General features: G+C 36.3%; 1 protein-coding gene across 5 annotated transcripts in view; it reads right to left on the bottom strand.

Annotated features, from left to right (window-relative positions):
* drc11 (dynein regulatory complex subunit 11) overlaps positions 1-14,624 on the bottom strand; it is a 178,841-nt gene that overhangs the window by 111,072 nt on the left and 53,145 nt on the right. For all 5 annotated transcript variants that reach the window (XR_012407358.1, XM_073952994.1, XM_073952993.1 and 2 more), the window contains 2 exon segments: positions 1,794-1,900; positions 795-893 (listed from right to left, as the gene is read on the bottom strand). Coding sequence is in view for 4 of the 5 variants with exons in the window: in XM_073952994.1 (XP_073809095.1) it covers positions 795-893; positions 1,794-1,900 (206 nt within the window). In the remaining variant the exon portion in view is untranslated.

The following is a 14,624-nucleotide window of genomic DNA, read 5'->3' as shown; positions in this document are numbered from 1 at the left end:
CAAATTGTTCCATACCTTTATTGAGTGTCCTTTTTTTTCCTAACCATATTTTGAAAAATGTTGGAATTTTGTAACCATTGACTTCCATATACTGTAAAAAACACATATTATTGAAATCAATGATTACAGGTTTCCATCATTCCATCAAAATATTGACTCAAATAGGTTTTTGACAAATAAAGGTTGGGTAAACGGTGACAGAATTTTCAATTTTGGTTGAACTATCTATTTAAGCTATCCAGCTATGAACATGTTTCTAAGATCAAGCTTCTGTCGCATCTGTTGTTGCTAAGCAAGCATCAGACATGCCCTATGAAGATCCACCACTGACAAACCCTTGCTGGATCTCTGATACAAGATTTATTTATGGAAAGCTTTTTAAAATGCCACAGTGTTTGTGGTTATGGGTTATGGGTTAACTTGTCTCTATGTACATTTATTTTACTCATGTCAGGCATCATGTCCACTAGTGTGTGTGTGTGTGTGTGTGTGTGTGTGTGTGTGTGGTAGAGAAGGTGGGAAAAAGAGGCCCTATCAAAACACAGGCTGACGAGGGCAAGACACCTTTACTAATTCTCTGTCCAGCCCACATTCCTGGTCATGAGGGCAGATCACTGTATGACCCCAAGGCCCCCTCACACAAGGTGCATAAACAGAGAGTACATCTCAAGAACTAATCCATCCAGGCTAAAAGACACATTACAGGAGTTTGCTGACCAGTAACCATCTACAACCTGAGAGCTGAGCATCTGCACACTGTCACTTTTTTTTAAGAAAAACACTTCATCATTTACCTTTTTACTACTTTTCTTGACTTTTTTCTTTTTCTTGCCCTTGTCTCTGTCCACCACCAGCTTAAGGTTCTTTAGTTCCTGCCTCATCAGTTCATCCACCTGAAACACAGAGAAAAAATTTAGTAAAATGAATTAGGCCACAAGGGAAGTAAAAGAGCTGATGTGTTTTATTTTTATAGAGTTTCATAAGATGTAGTGCAGAGAGAGTGCTGAATTCTTTACTTCCAACTAGGGCCTGAATTCATGAGGGTCCTGCACAAAATAATGAAGCTGAGGGCCACACTTCTCATACTATTGACAGGTTAAAGATGAGTTTACTGGAACCACTACATCACAGGCATCTAGATTCCCCCTGTTGACAGCTCTGGTCTGAACTCTGAGCTCCTTTGCCTCATTGTATATATATATATATATATATATATATATATATATATATATATATATATATATATATATATATATATATATATATATATACATTGTATTATATATATATATATATATATATATATATATATATATATATATATATATATATATATATATATATATATATATATATATTGTATATATGTAACCGCAGCTGCCAGATTTTCCTTTGTGAATTTTACAGATTTTTTAACAGTATGCTGTCAGGAATAAAGTTACGAGAGGTATCACGGGGGTGGTACCTTACACATTTTACTTAAAGGGTCTATATTGGTATCTCAAAAGTATTTATTAGTACCTACAAACTTTAAGAGGAACACTTTTGTACTTTTTAGGTACAAAAATGTACCCTTGAGGTATTAATATGGACCTTATAGGTACAAATTTGTACCTTTTGAAAAGGTACCACCCCAGTGACAGCTCACATACCTTTATTTCTGAGAGTGTAATGTTAAATAACTCAAATATGTATAAACAAAAATTCATCTGGAAATCCAAAAAGTATCCATTTTTAAAACAGAATGTAAAATGTTTAGTTTTTCTGACACATTTTATGGAGTCTAGTCCCACCTGAACTCTGAGCTCCACTTCAACCTCCAGTCTCTTCTCCTCTCGCACCAACTGAGCATCAAAACGTTGAAGGAAGTTTTGTTGTTCATCTCGGTTTTGCCAAACTTCTGCAACACACAAGCAATATGGATGTGTAGATTTAAATATGGCAAAAAAGCATAAAAACACACAAGCAATGTGGATGTGTAGATTTAAATATGGCAAAAAAGTGTTTAAGTTACAAGCCTCACTATTACTGGCCAGACAGAATCTGTATTTAGTAAGAAAAATCAGATTATGCTAAATTACTTTGAGAGTATAGTAAATGCCACGTCAAATCCAATTTTGTAAACCAGGCTTACAATGCAAATCCAATTGGAACCGTTTGTAAGTCTCTCATATAATACATCCACTAAAAGACCTTACACTACAAACTGTATTGTACAATACACTGTAAATAAAATCTGTAATTTTACATTTTAAAAACGTAAAATTGATGGCTGTCATTTTTCGTAGAATAATTTATACTAAACTACAGAAATTTCGTTATATTTAAACCCCAGCTGCCGGAAAAAAAAGTAAAATTATAATTTTTTTTATAGTGTACATAGATCATATGTACATAAATCACATGTGCATATTGTACATAAATCATACACAGTATTGTATACTGAATAATTGTAATTTATTCATTTTTTAAAAATAATTTCAGTAATATTATTGAATAATATGTTAATGTTTACAGTCAAGCCTGAAATTATTCACTCCTGAGGGTATGAATAATTTCGGGCTTGGCTATAAACATTCACATATTACAGTTTTTCTTGTTTGCTTTGACATGGTTAAAGAAACTAGGTTCCACTTCATTTTCATTATCACTATTTCAGCATTGCAGAAGACAATTCGTTGCAAAAGTGAAAGCCTTTCTCGTTGGGTTGACACATTTTCCCCACAATTTTTCAAAACAGTCAGCACGTCATTCAAGCGGTCCAAACTTCATTGTTTTAGCTATGGTAACCAAACAAAAACCATCTATTCCTAACCATTAGAAACTACCAAGAGCAGTATGAATTCACTGAAGCACTGGTTTGACACTCCACACAAATCTTCAATTAGCAATCAGTCTGCAAACCTTAAAAAGGTCTTCGAAGGTCTGTGTTGTTCTGTGCCAGCATGAATGGAGGAGGTCAATAGTGCCTATGTTCTATACTCCCAATAGATTTGACTGTATATTTGTTTACATATGTTTTCTCTGATATTTACAGTATTTTATTACTTTTGTCTGTTTTTTTACAGTATTACTGTTTTCAGCCACAGTTTACAGTTTTTCTAGTTTGCTTTGACCTGGTTAAAGAAACTAGTTTCCTCTTCATTTTCATTATCACTATACCAGCAGAGCAGAGGACCGGTCTTGCAAATGTGTAAACCCTTTCTCATTGGGTTGACACATTTTCCCCACCATTTTTCCAAACAGTTAACACAGATGTCATTCAAGCAGTCCAAACTCCATTGTTTTAGTTTTGGTAACCAAACAGAATCCATCTATTCCTAACTATTAAAAACTGCCAACATCAGTATGAAATCACTGAAGCACCGGTTTGACACTCCTTCACACAAATCTTCAATTAGCCATCATTCTGCAAACCTTATAAAAACGATGGAAGGTCTGTGTTGTTCTGTGCCAGCATTGATGGAGGAGGTCAATATGGCTATGTCCTATACTCCCAATAGATTTGACTGTATATTAGTTTACATGTGTTTTCTCTAATATTTACAGTATTTTATTACTTTTGTCTGTTTTTTTATATACAGTATTTCAGTTTTCAGCCACAGTTTGAAAAATGTCATGAATTCAATATATATTCAATCAAAGCACATCTTATTCTTGATCCAATTCTTTGCAAAAAGGCGAATTTGACAGCCCAAATAGAGACAACAAATGCCATTGGCTATAAGCTACAATGGCAAGCAATGGTGGTGCATTTTGAGTTCTGTATTTGTATTTTGTTGTCTATTGTGTAATGATTAATTGAAAGAGCTCATATACTTGTTTGCAAGTTGTGTAGTTTGAAGGTAAAACTAGCTTTTGTTGCATATGTTAAATGTTTTGACACGATATGTGCCTTTTGCAAGCAAAATGTGTCATTTTGACCATGAGTGCCGCTGTTTAGGCCTGTGTGTTAACTGTTTTGAAAATGTGGAGTTTCAGTTGACAACTGCATCCAAGCAATCAAGAAAAACTGTAAAAAATGTCATAAATTCAATTTAAATTTAATCAAAGCATTTCTTATTCTGCATTCAATTCTTTGCAAAAAGGCAAATTTGGCAGTCCAAATAGAAAGACAACAAATGGCATTGGCAATAGGCTACAATGGCAAGCAATGGTGCTCTGATTCACACCTATGTTCTTATGTACATTCATATGTATTTTGTATTTTGTTGTCCATTGTGTAATGATTAATTAAAAGAGCTCATATACTTGTTTGCAAGTTGTGTTGTTTGAAGGTAAAACTAGCTTTTGTTGCATATTTTTAATGTTTTGACACAGTATGTGCGTTTTGCAAGCAAAATGTGTCAGTTTGACAATGAGTGCGGCTGTTTAGGCCTGCGTGTTAACTGTTTTGAAAATGTGGAGTTTCAGTTGACGGCTGCATCAAAGCAATCAAGAAAAACTGTATTCATTAATATCACTGAAATAATTAAAAAATACCTGAACATACATAAATAGATAAATAGACTCAATGATTGGCTAAAAAAAATTTGTGGCCTAAAATTTATATGATTACAGATTTTTTGTTGGTGTATACCCTTTAACACAAAGCGGTTTCCTGGTTTAGTATCTCCTTGTTTGACCCTTGCCTTGCCAACTGTATTGAACATTTGCCTGTCATCCATGTTTCCGGACTTCCTTGTATGTACACATTTGCTCCTGTTTAACCAGTGCCTGCTTGATTGAAGTTAATAAATTGTGTTTGGACCATCACCTCTGTTGTTACTCCGACCCCCTTGTTACAAAAAGTTAGTTTCATGATCAATTTATGCACTTTAGGAAGCTTCAAAATAAAAGCCACTATTCAACACATTTATAGAGGATTAAAGAGCCAGGATAAAATGTAAAACTACAAAAGTTTTGTGAGTTTGTCTCACAAAAGTCATGTACCTCAATGGTTTAAAGGTGAGTAAATTGAGGTAATTTTCGTTTTTTGGTTGAATATTACTTTAAGCAGCAAATTAGTTTATTGAGGCAAATCCCTGCTAAAAAAATACAGCTTAAACCAGCCTAGGATTGTTGGCTGGTTTTAGCTGGTCGGCCAGCCTGGTTTTAGAGGGGTTTTGGCCACTTCCAGGCTAGTTTCCAGCCATTTAGATGACCAGCTAAAACCAGCTTGACTAGCCTAGGCAGGCTGGGAGCCCAGCCAAAACCAGCTTCGTCCAGCTTAAACCAGGATGGTTTTAGCTGGTCACTTTCCGGCCTGACCAGCTAAGACCAGGCTGGAAATGGCTGGAAACCAGCCTGGAAGTGGCCAAAACCCGTCTAAAACCAGGCTGGTTGACTAGCTAAAACCAACCAACCATCCTAGGCTGGTTTAAGCTGGATTTTTCAGCAGGGATGGTTTATTGTTAGTGATAATTGTACCTTAAAATGAAGTGTGACCAAAACTTGAGTTATACATGTCAGACAATGACTCTCAATATTTTTAGCAGCTCAAAACCATGGTGTGTCTAAAATCACATATTAAATATGCCCAAAATTCATGCCCACTATGTAATCACATCGTCAGTGTCACATGACCAACCAGTGTTAGTTGATGTCTTACTTCCATTCATAAATTCTCTCTGTTGTCCTCATGGGAGAGTATTATGTTTACTGAATGAGCACTTCAGAATCATCGTGGAAGTAGGAAGTCTGTCATAAGGGCACTTCTCGCCTATTGTTTTTGGAATACTATTTAGACATATTACTGCTTTTCACAGGCTACATACAGTAGTAGAAAAGTATATGAATTTGGATCCAGCGAGTGTCTTCTAGTCCACCACTGTAAATTTAATCATCAAGTTAAAACACGTAATGCACTTTAGGTCACAGTTTTCAGACATTTTCCCAAAGTAACAACAGTAACCTTTTCAAAAACATTTAAAGGCAACCATTTTTAAAAAAGTATGCCTTTTCATAGCCTAAAATATGAAAGCGGATGACAAAAACTGTATTAAAATGTTTCTGGTTATAGTAGAAAATGGTTCCGTATACAACAGCACATGGCGAAAACAGTGCTAATCAGATCATACCATTGGGAAGCCATCATTATACTTAACCAAACATTCATTCAGAACAGCAAAACATACATATTCTGACACGTGAAAACAAATTCAAGCTGAACACAAAGCATCAAAGTAAAGTCAGGAGAACATCAGTCAGCGCTGTGTCTAAAGGAGGAAACAATTCTGAGAGAGGTCTGGTCGGCCTCAGTTGTAGCTCCTGCGTGTGGAGCGCAGAGGAAGCACAGGTGCTGCAGTCTGGCTGAGAACGCAGCGTCTGATTGTACTCCGTGCTGCGCTCTCACGCGCCATATCCTGGCAGGAAGTCCATTTCCACCAACTTCCTGTCCCGACTTAAGGCAATACGCCAGGTTGATTTGGAAACTGGGATAGAATTGAATGGCAGGGCCTGGTTTCACAAAGAGTCTGAAGTTGTTTTCTATGGTGGCAGATCAGTCTCAAAAATAATACATTTACAATAAAACTTCATACATGAGCTGAACAATAAACATGTGCAAAATCCAATTTGTAAATTCAAAACACAATTCATAATTAAAACACACAATTCGTCAACTCACAAGTAAAACTTATGAACATTTTCGCCAAATTAATTGGATTTGTGTAGATTATGTATCGTGTTTTGAATGCACAAATTGGATTTGCATATTTTTTAACAGTATTTTCTATTTACAAATTAAATGTGCGTGTTTTTGAATTATGTTTTCAATTCATGAATATGATTTGTGTTTACGAATTGGAATTATGTATTTTAGAATGGTGTTTTGAATTAACGAATTGGATTTGTCTATTTTTGAATCGTGGTTTAAATCTACAAATTGGATTTGCAAAATTTTTGAATCATGTTTTGAATTTACGAATTGAATTTGTGTACTTATGAATCGTGTTTTGAATTTACAAAATGGTTTTGTAATTCATGAATTTTGTTTTGAATTTACGAATTGAATTCGTGTATTTTTGATATCATGTTTTGAATCAACGAATTGGGTTTTGTAAATGTGAATTGTGTTGTGGATGTATAAATTATGTTTTTTAAACAATTTATATTAGAGACTGATCTGTCTTAATTGTTTTCTCATTTTTTGTATTTGCATATCATGGAGATAGAAAGAAATTAACCGCAAACTTAATCCAACATGCGTCTCAGGATCAAAGCACACACACACACACACACACACACACACACACACACACACACACACACACACACACACACACAATCACACACACACACACACACACACACACACACACACACACACACACACACACACACACACACACACACACACACACACACACACACACACACACACACAAAAATATTCAAAATTGAATTAGAGCTGATAGAAGTCAAAATCGCTTGGAATAACTGTGTAAAAGTATTCATAAAAAGCCAGGATTGTGAACGTCAAATTAACTTGATTATTATTTTTACATTCCAGTTTAGTTCCTAAAGTTAATAAAAACTACTTACTTCGATCAATCACTGTGCTTCGGCATCATCCCTGATTTATCAGGGGTTGCCACAGTGCAATGAACCACCAACTGTGTTTTTTTCTATTTTGATAAAATGACGGATACAACTAGAACTGGTTTCATTTTGAATACAAAGGATATTTTGGAGGATATTTAAGTTCAAATGGAATGCAAAATACATAAAATATGTTCAAAATGATGTCCCTGTCTTAGCCTGATACACTATTCACCAAATCTACAATTATGATATAAATTTTTTTTATAAATTTTGTCTGGTCAGAAATAATGACAAGTTCCTGGCTTAGGTTATTTGTTTTTCACATTTTTGTCATGTCAGTAAGAAAAAAAAAAACCCAACAACAACCAAACCTCTGCCCAGAAATATGCACATACTCGAATTGTAATAAGAGAGGGAATATAACTTCGAAATAAGTCAAAACAAGATCAGATCACAACAAATGATTTGACACTCTTTTCTGATATACAGTACGATTTACTAGGAAGTTCATACTTTAAGCGGGTAGCAGAACAGATCTACTTTGATCCACCACGAACATTCCTCCAATCATCAGATACATCTGCAAAGAAGTGACATACAACTGACCCCTCTTCAATAACGTGCATTTTTAACATTTCAAACATATGAAAAAATGGTCTAAAAGTGCACATTCAAAGTACACTACATGACAAAAGTCTTGTCGCCTATGCACGTTTTAGGAACAACAAATAATAAATTGACTTCTAGTTGATTATTTGATATCAGAAGTGGCTTATATAAAAGGCAAAGACCTCTAGATTAGGCTAATTTTAAATCATGATTTCTATTTATTTAAGTAGGACCGTACGGTCTGACTTTGCTTAGACAAAACTTTTGTCACTTAAATAATGCACAGTATGGAATATAAAGTCATGGTGCAGTGGAAAAAGAATTTATATTGTGTATGACTCCCATGAGCTTGGAGGACTGCATCCATACATCTGCAATGACTCAAATAACTTATTAATGAAGTCATCTGGAATGGCAAAGAAAGTGTTCTTGCTGGACTTTGGATTCATCTTCAATGCCTCCTCCATCTTACCCCAGACATGCTCAATAATGTTCATGTCTGGTGACTGGAGTACCTTGATCTTCTTTGCTTTCAGGAACTTTGATGTGAAGGCTGAAATATGAGAATTAGCGCCATCCTGCTAACTAATTTGCCCTCTTCTGTGGTTTGCAATGTAATGGGCAGCACAAATGTCTTGTTACCTCAGGCTGTTGATGTTGTCATCCACTCTGCAGATCTCTCACACGCCCCCATACTGAATGTAACCCCAAATCATGATTTTTCCTTCTCCAAACTTGACTGATTTGTATGAGAATCTTGAGTCCATACGGGTTCCAATAGATCTTCTGCAGTATTTGTGATGATTGGGATGCAGTTCAACAGATTATTCATCAGAAAAACATCTACCTTCTGCCACTTTTCAAAATAATCTATCAGAAGTCGTTATTATGTGTTGCTCTTAAAACTGGGATTAAATAAAAATTAATTAAAAGAGATGGAATAACACAAAGAAGATCGTTTTTTCAAGAAAATATTTGAGAATAAACTCTACCTGTCAGGTTAACAATCATTTTCCTAAATGTTTTTATTAAGAAATTTGACTATATTATATTAACCCTAAACCCTTTTGCTTATCTTTGTTATTCAAATAAATACAATTTTAATCCAATAAGCTTCCTGTACTCTGATGCTTCAGATGAAATAAAAAAATAAACCCACATGAATTGAGTTGCTTAATCCATTTTCTTCTGAAGTAACAAGTTCACTTTACATCATGAAAAGATTTGATTTGGATATTTTTTGACATTAAAAACATCCCAGTCCCTATATCCTTTTTGGCATGTTGGCAACTTAACACAATGATTTAACATTAGGCAGTCATTCAAGAAGAAAACTCAAATGGGCTGTTCTGATTACCAGTGCACATAACAAAAAACAAACAAAACAAAACAAACAAACAAAAAAACTGATGAAAGAAAGCCAAGATGAAATCAAGAAGACCAACACAAAGACCCTAATCATTTTACATGTTTATGTTAAGTGGAAACAACTCCATTTGATTTATCAGGGGTTGCCACAGTGGAATGAACCACCAATTACTCGGACATATGTTTTTTATGTGGATAAAATGGCGAACACAATTAAATCTGAAGTGTCAATTTAAATATAAGGATATTTTGGTGGATATTTCACTTGAAATGGAATGCAAAATATATAAAATATGTTCAAAATGATGTTCGTATCTTAACCTGATTTAAACACAATAAAGTAACATTTATTATCACTGAGTCCATTGCAAAATCAACAAAAAGTTGCAAATCTTTTGCGATCCTGGAAAATTCTTATTTAAACACAAAATTATTATAAAAAATTTAAATAATCTCATAAAACATCCAGTTCAATACCATATAATCAAATTATATTTATTTTAGTTTAGAATTTATTGCTTTACATACGCACACACATGTATTTGAGTGTCTCTCGAAAAATTACGTCTTACCTGCACCCTCACAATCATTACATTACATGAAGTGCGGGGTAATGTTTTGCCAGCTGTGCAGTAAGCAGATGTAGATGAAGCTCAAGTGATTTTTGGATTAGACATCCTGTGGCACAAATTGTGCGTTTTGTGCATTTGATGTGCTTCAGACTGCAAAAAAGTGCTAGCAAACATCTAACAAATGGAGCAATGGAACAGACCGAAAAGCAAGCAGTTTACAATGATGGAGAATGGTTCAAGGATGATGGTCGTTGGACGTGACCGAATTGAAGGAAATTATTTGTGCTTTACATGTATTGCTGGTTTTATGATCTGTGTAAAATCAATAAATGTTTTCGTTTAACTCTTATCCTGCAATTAACAATAGAAAACGTCCCCCTGCCATTAAAGAGCCCATATTATGGGTTTTTGAAAATTCCCCTCCATGTAGTGTGTAACAAAGCTCTAAGTGAAGTGAAGTATCCAGCTAAGGCTGAAATCTGTAAGAATACAGTGTTTAAAACGGTTGATTCATCTACAAAAGAGTCGACTCATAGTGCTTCAAACGAGTCGCCTTGATACCGATTCATTAGGTGTTTCGCCATGACGTACGAACGAAACCAAGTTATTCACATGCACGCGCAAACCCGGGAGATTTCAAACCTGAGGCCCCGCCCTATGACGCAGAAACCCAGACACACACACACACCCACAAACACACGCACACCCACAAACACACGCACACAAACATGCTGGTCGATTGAAGTCACACTGCAGATGGATATTATATTGAGTCTCTACCCAAAGATGAAACATCAGCATTATAACCAAGCAGTTGGAAACTTCTGGAAGCTACATGCTACAAAGAATACTTCATCTGACTTTGTTAAAGGAAGGATCAGTAAAGAGCAACTTACTGATGGACGTCAGGATGGATTTTTCTTCCTCCATTTCTCAAGTGTAAGTACGTGTGATTAAAGTTGCCTCGTTGACTCTAGCTTGCAAATGTATTTAGTTGTGATTTGTTACTTGTAACCGTGTGTAATGTATCAGGTTAACTGGCTATATTCTCTTATCGCGTGCAAAGTCACGTTAAAAACGCGACGCGTGCTGCTTTGTTTATGGAGCTCCGTGCTAGAGTTCTGCTCCCGCGATTTATTCGGAAATTTATTCCCGCGCCGCAGAAATCTGGCGCGGGGACAGCCGCGGGAATAAATTTCCGAATAAATCGCGGTAGCGGTCGGTAACGGGTTTAATTTGGGACGGGAGCGGGCTGTCTAGCAATATCACGGATATTGCTATGCGAATTAGAAAGAGAGAGTCTGCTTGGTGCTTGTGTGTGTGTTAGTGCGCACGCGCGCGTATGAGAGAGAGAGCGAGCGAACGAGCTTTGTGTGCTTGGTGCTGTGTGTGTGTGTTTATACAGACAGCTTGGCTGTCTGGACTGTATACTGGGTGATTTTTGGTTGTGTTCTCCGCTCTAGCGGGATCGGGCGCGGCGGGCAGAAAACGGAGCGGGTTCTCAGGCTAAAACCTGGCGGGTGCGGGCGGAAGCAGGAGCGTTGTCGTCCGGAGGTGTGTGTGTGTGTTTTTGTGTGTGTGTGGCAGCTAAAATCCACGCCTACACTATCGAGCGTGTATGAACTGTGATTACTTTTTATATTGCTGATTGGCTATTGGCCATTTCACTCTCTGACTGAAGGCAGTTGACCAATCGCGACAGACTGTCATCGGTCCAATCAGCGCAGATTAGCTTCGCGCTAAGGAGGGGTTCGGGAACAAATGAATCACTGGACGATTCATACGGGAGTCGCTGGGATAATTAGGTAAAAATAAATGCAGATTATAAGACCATGAAAGTGTTTTTTGACCTTGCATGCATATTAGACTGTTGTTGGAGACCCTTACAACCAAGATATGACCCTATTTCATGTATAATATGGGCTCTTCAAAGAGTTTTAAAGCAATCCATGTTTTAGGTTTATTATGGTAGGGGAAGCCCTAAAAAGAGTTATACAACTTTCCTTTGCAGACATCCCAAGTCTCCTGAAAGTTGTGGGAGTATCCCGCAAATGCATAGAGACTACCGCCCGGTCCTTAAATACGTTGCACACCCCTCTCTCAACCGCATCCCTCCTAGCTCTTCAGGTATGTCGCGCGCAATTTACCCCCACCTCTCTTTAGGGATGTCGCGTTGCGCGCAACTTACCCCCACCGCTCTTCAGGTACGTCGCACGTAACTCAACCCCATTACTCTTCAGGTATGTCGCTTTGCACACGTCCCCCTACTCAGATACGTCGCTCACTCAAGTCTTTAGAAGTTTCTAGAAAAATATCTAGTAATATATTATTTACTCTCATTATGGCAAGATAAAATAAATCAGTTATTATAAATGAGTTATTAAAACTGTTATGTTTAATAATGTGTTGAAAAAAATCTTCTCTCCGTTAAACAGAAATTGGGGAAAAAAATAAAAAGTGGGCTAATAATTCAGTGGGTACTGAATTATTTTAAAAAAAATAAATAAATAATATATATATATATATATATATATATATATATATATATATATATATATATATATATATATATACATAAACCACCACGAAATCAGTCATTTTTATGGCAAAAAAATCTGATTCAGTAATATTTTACTGAACATTTAAAATGTAAAAGCTTCGTTTGCAGTTTGTATTTTCCATACACCGATGAAGGATGAATACAGACTACTACCAGTTACTGGTATAAACAAATATTGGTATTTCTTCCAATACTGATGCAGAAGGCTACTAATTATTTAAAGACATTTTGATGTGTCCAATGCTTCAAAGATGATTTTACAAACCAGGGTGAAATAATTTTCATTTCAACATCTTTCTGTAGTAATTCAGAAAATTCCAACTATCCAATTAAACTTCCAGTCATTTTTGGCTATACCATTTGAGGCACCTACTCACGAATTGAAGCCAATTCCTAAATTCTGAATTTTAAGCAACTCAATTAAGCGAGCTGTCAAGTTCACACAGAGGTCAAAGGGCACTGATTTTAAAGCTCACCCTGGTGGAACCTAAAAATAAGCATCGAACTTTGAAATGAGATCCCTGGCCGAGGTCGGAGGTCAAACTGTCGTCCACAAAGCCTCCTTTTCAAAGTCACATTTTCAAAACATCCCGGGGCAATACGATCCACATAATTGCCTCACTCCTTCAGAGGGATGCATTGACGCAGCCTGGCCTGTTTGTTTAAAGACAACATCCACCTAACTCCCCTGAAAACACACCACTGCTAGGGGTCAGCTTTTTAAACCCTCTTTATTGGCACAGAAGACCTCTGAGAATGGTCCAACCCCACACAGTGCAATAACAACGGACACTACTGTGGATATACAGGAAAGCAGCAACATTTCTCCAGACATGACAGCCAGTTTTGTGGGAAAGGGGGGCAGCCACACACATCTGTTCTGACTGAATGTGGTGTAAATAAAGCACATTTGCCACCCACCATATGGAGATTGAGTGAAAAAACATTTTAGAAGAAGAGGGTGGTCAGCTGTATCCACTCCGCTAGGCTCCGAAGCGGCCTGTTACCTTCATGGTATGGTCTCCGTTACCATTTGGGAGGATTTGTATGCCGGTCAGTCTGCAGAGATGTTCTGCCAGCCTGTTTTGCCTATTTGTCCCGGTTATTCAGCACACAGTGAGAAACAGACACTTCCTTAAAGGGAAAGTTCACCCACTTACTCACTATTTACTCACCCTGGTGTGCCTCCAAACTTTTTTTTGTTCTGTTGAACACTATTTTGATAAAAGCTGAAGACTTGTTGCCATTGACTTCCATTGTAGAAAATACAATTACGAGCTGGATGATATTGGAAAAGTCTAACACTGCCATATTTCGTTAGTCTGCAATTTAGTAATATAGTAAAGTTAGTATTCATATGTTGCGATATGAATACAATTTCAACAGATGACTTGAATATCTCTACGGAATGGACCGGCAACTATTCTGTCATATGTTTTACGCAGTGAAAACATGGCATGTTTTTCAGCCGCATATTCAGGTACAATAATTGAAAGTTAAAACTAATTCAACAAAATCAGAATCATACCTAATGTACAACTCCTTATGCCTAATGCTTTTTTTTGTCAAAAAAGATTTTACTGAAGGCAAAGATTCAGGAAAAAGGATTCTCTGTTTAACGTATTTTGTCGACATATTACATAAGCAAAAAAATTAATTAAAAAATGAATTAAAAAATGCAATAAAAAGATAATAATAAATAAAAACACACCCACAAAGCAAGCCCTTCCCAAAAACTTGTTTGCAAAGACCTGTTTGAACAACAGGGAATGATGAAAAGGAGTATTAAAACGTTATATACAATCATGCATTAGTCCTCAAGGTTTTTGTCAAGGTAACAGATAAAAAGATGCCAGATTTAGTCAAATTGCTTGATTTGTCTTTTCTAACCAACATAGGCTTATTCTGAAAATGTAGTCCTATATACAGATCTCAATTGGTGCTTTTGAAAACACTAACGGTTGGGTTTAGGTAGAAAGGAGTAAGTCAGT

The sequence above is a fragment of the Danio rerio genome, chromosome 6 (genome assembly GCF_049306965.1).
Source record: "Danio rerio strain Tuebingen ecotype United States chromosome 6, GRCz12tu, whole genome shotgun sequence".
NCBI classification, from domain to species: domain Eukaryota; kingdom Metazoa; phylum Chordata; class Actinopteri; order Cypriniformes; family Danionidae; genus Danio; species Danio rerio.
The sequence above is the reverse complement of the archived record's forward strand: the minus strand, read 5'-3'. Positions and strand labels throughout refer to the sequence as shown.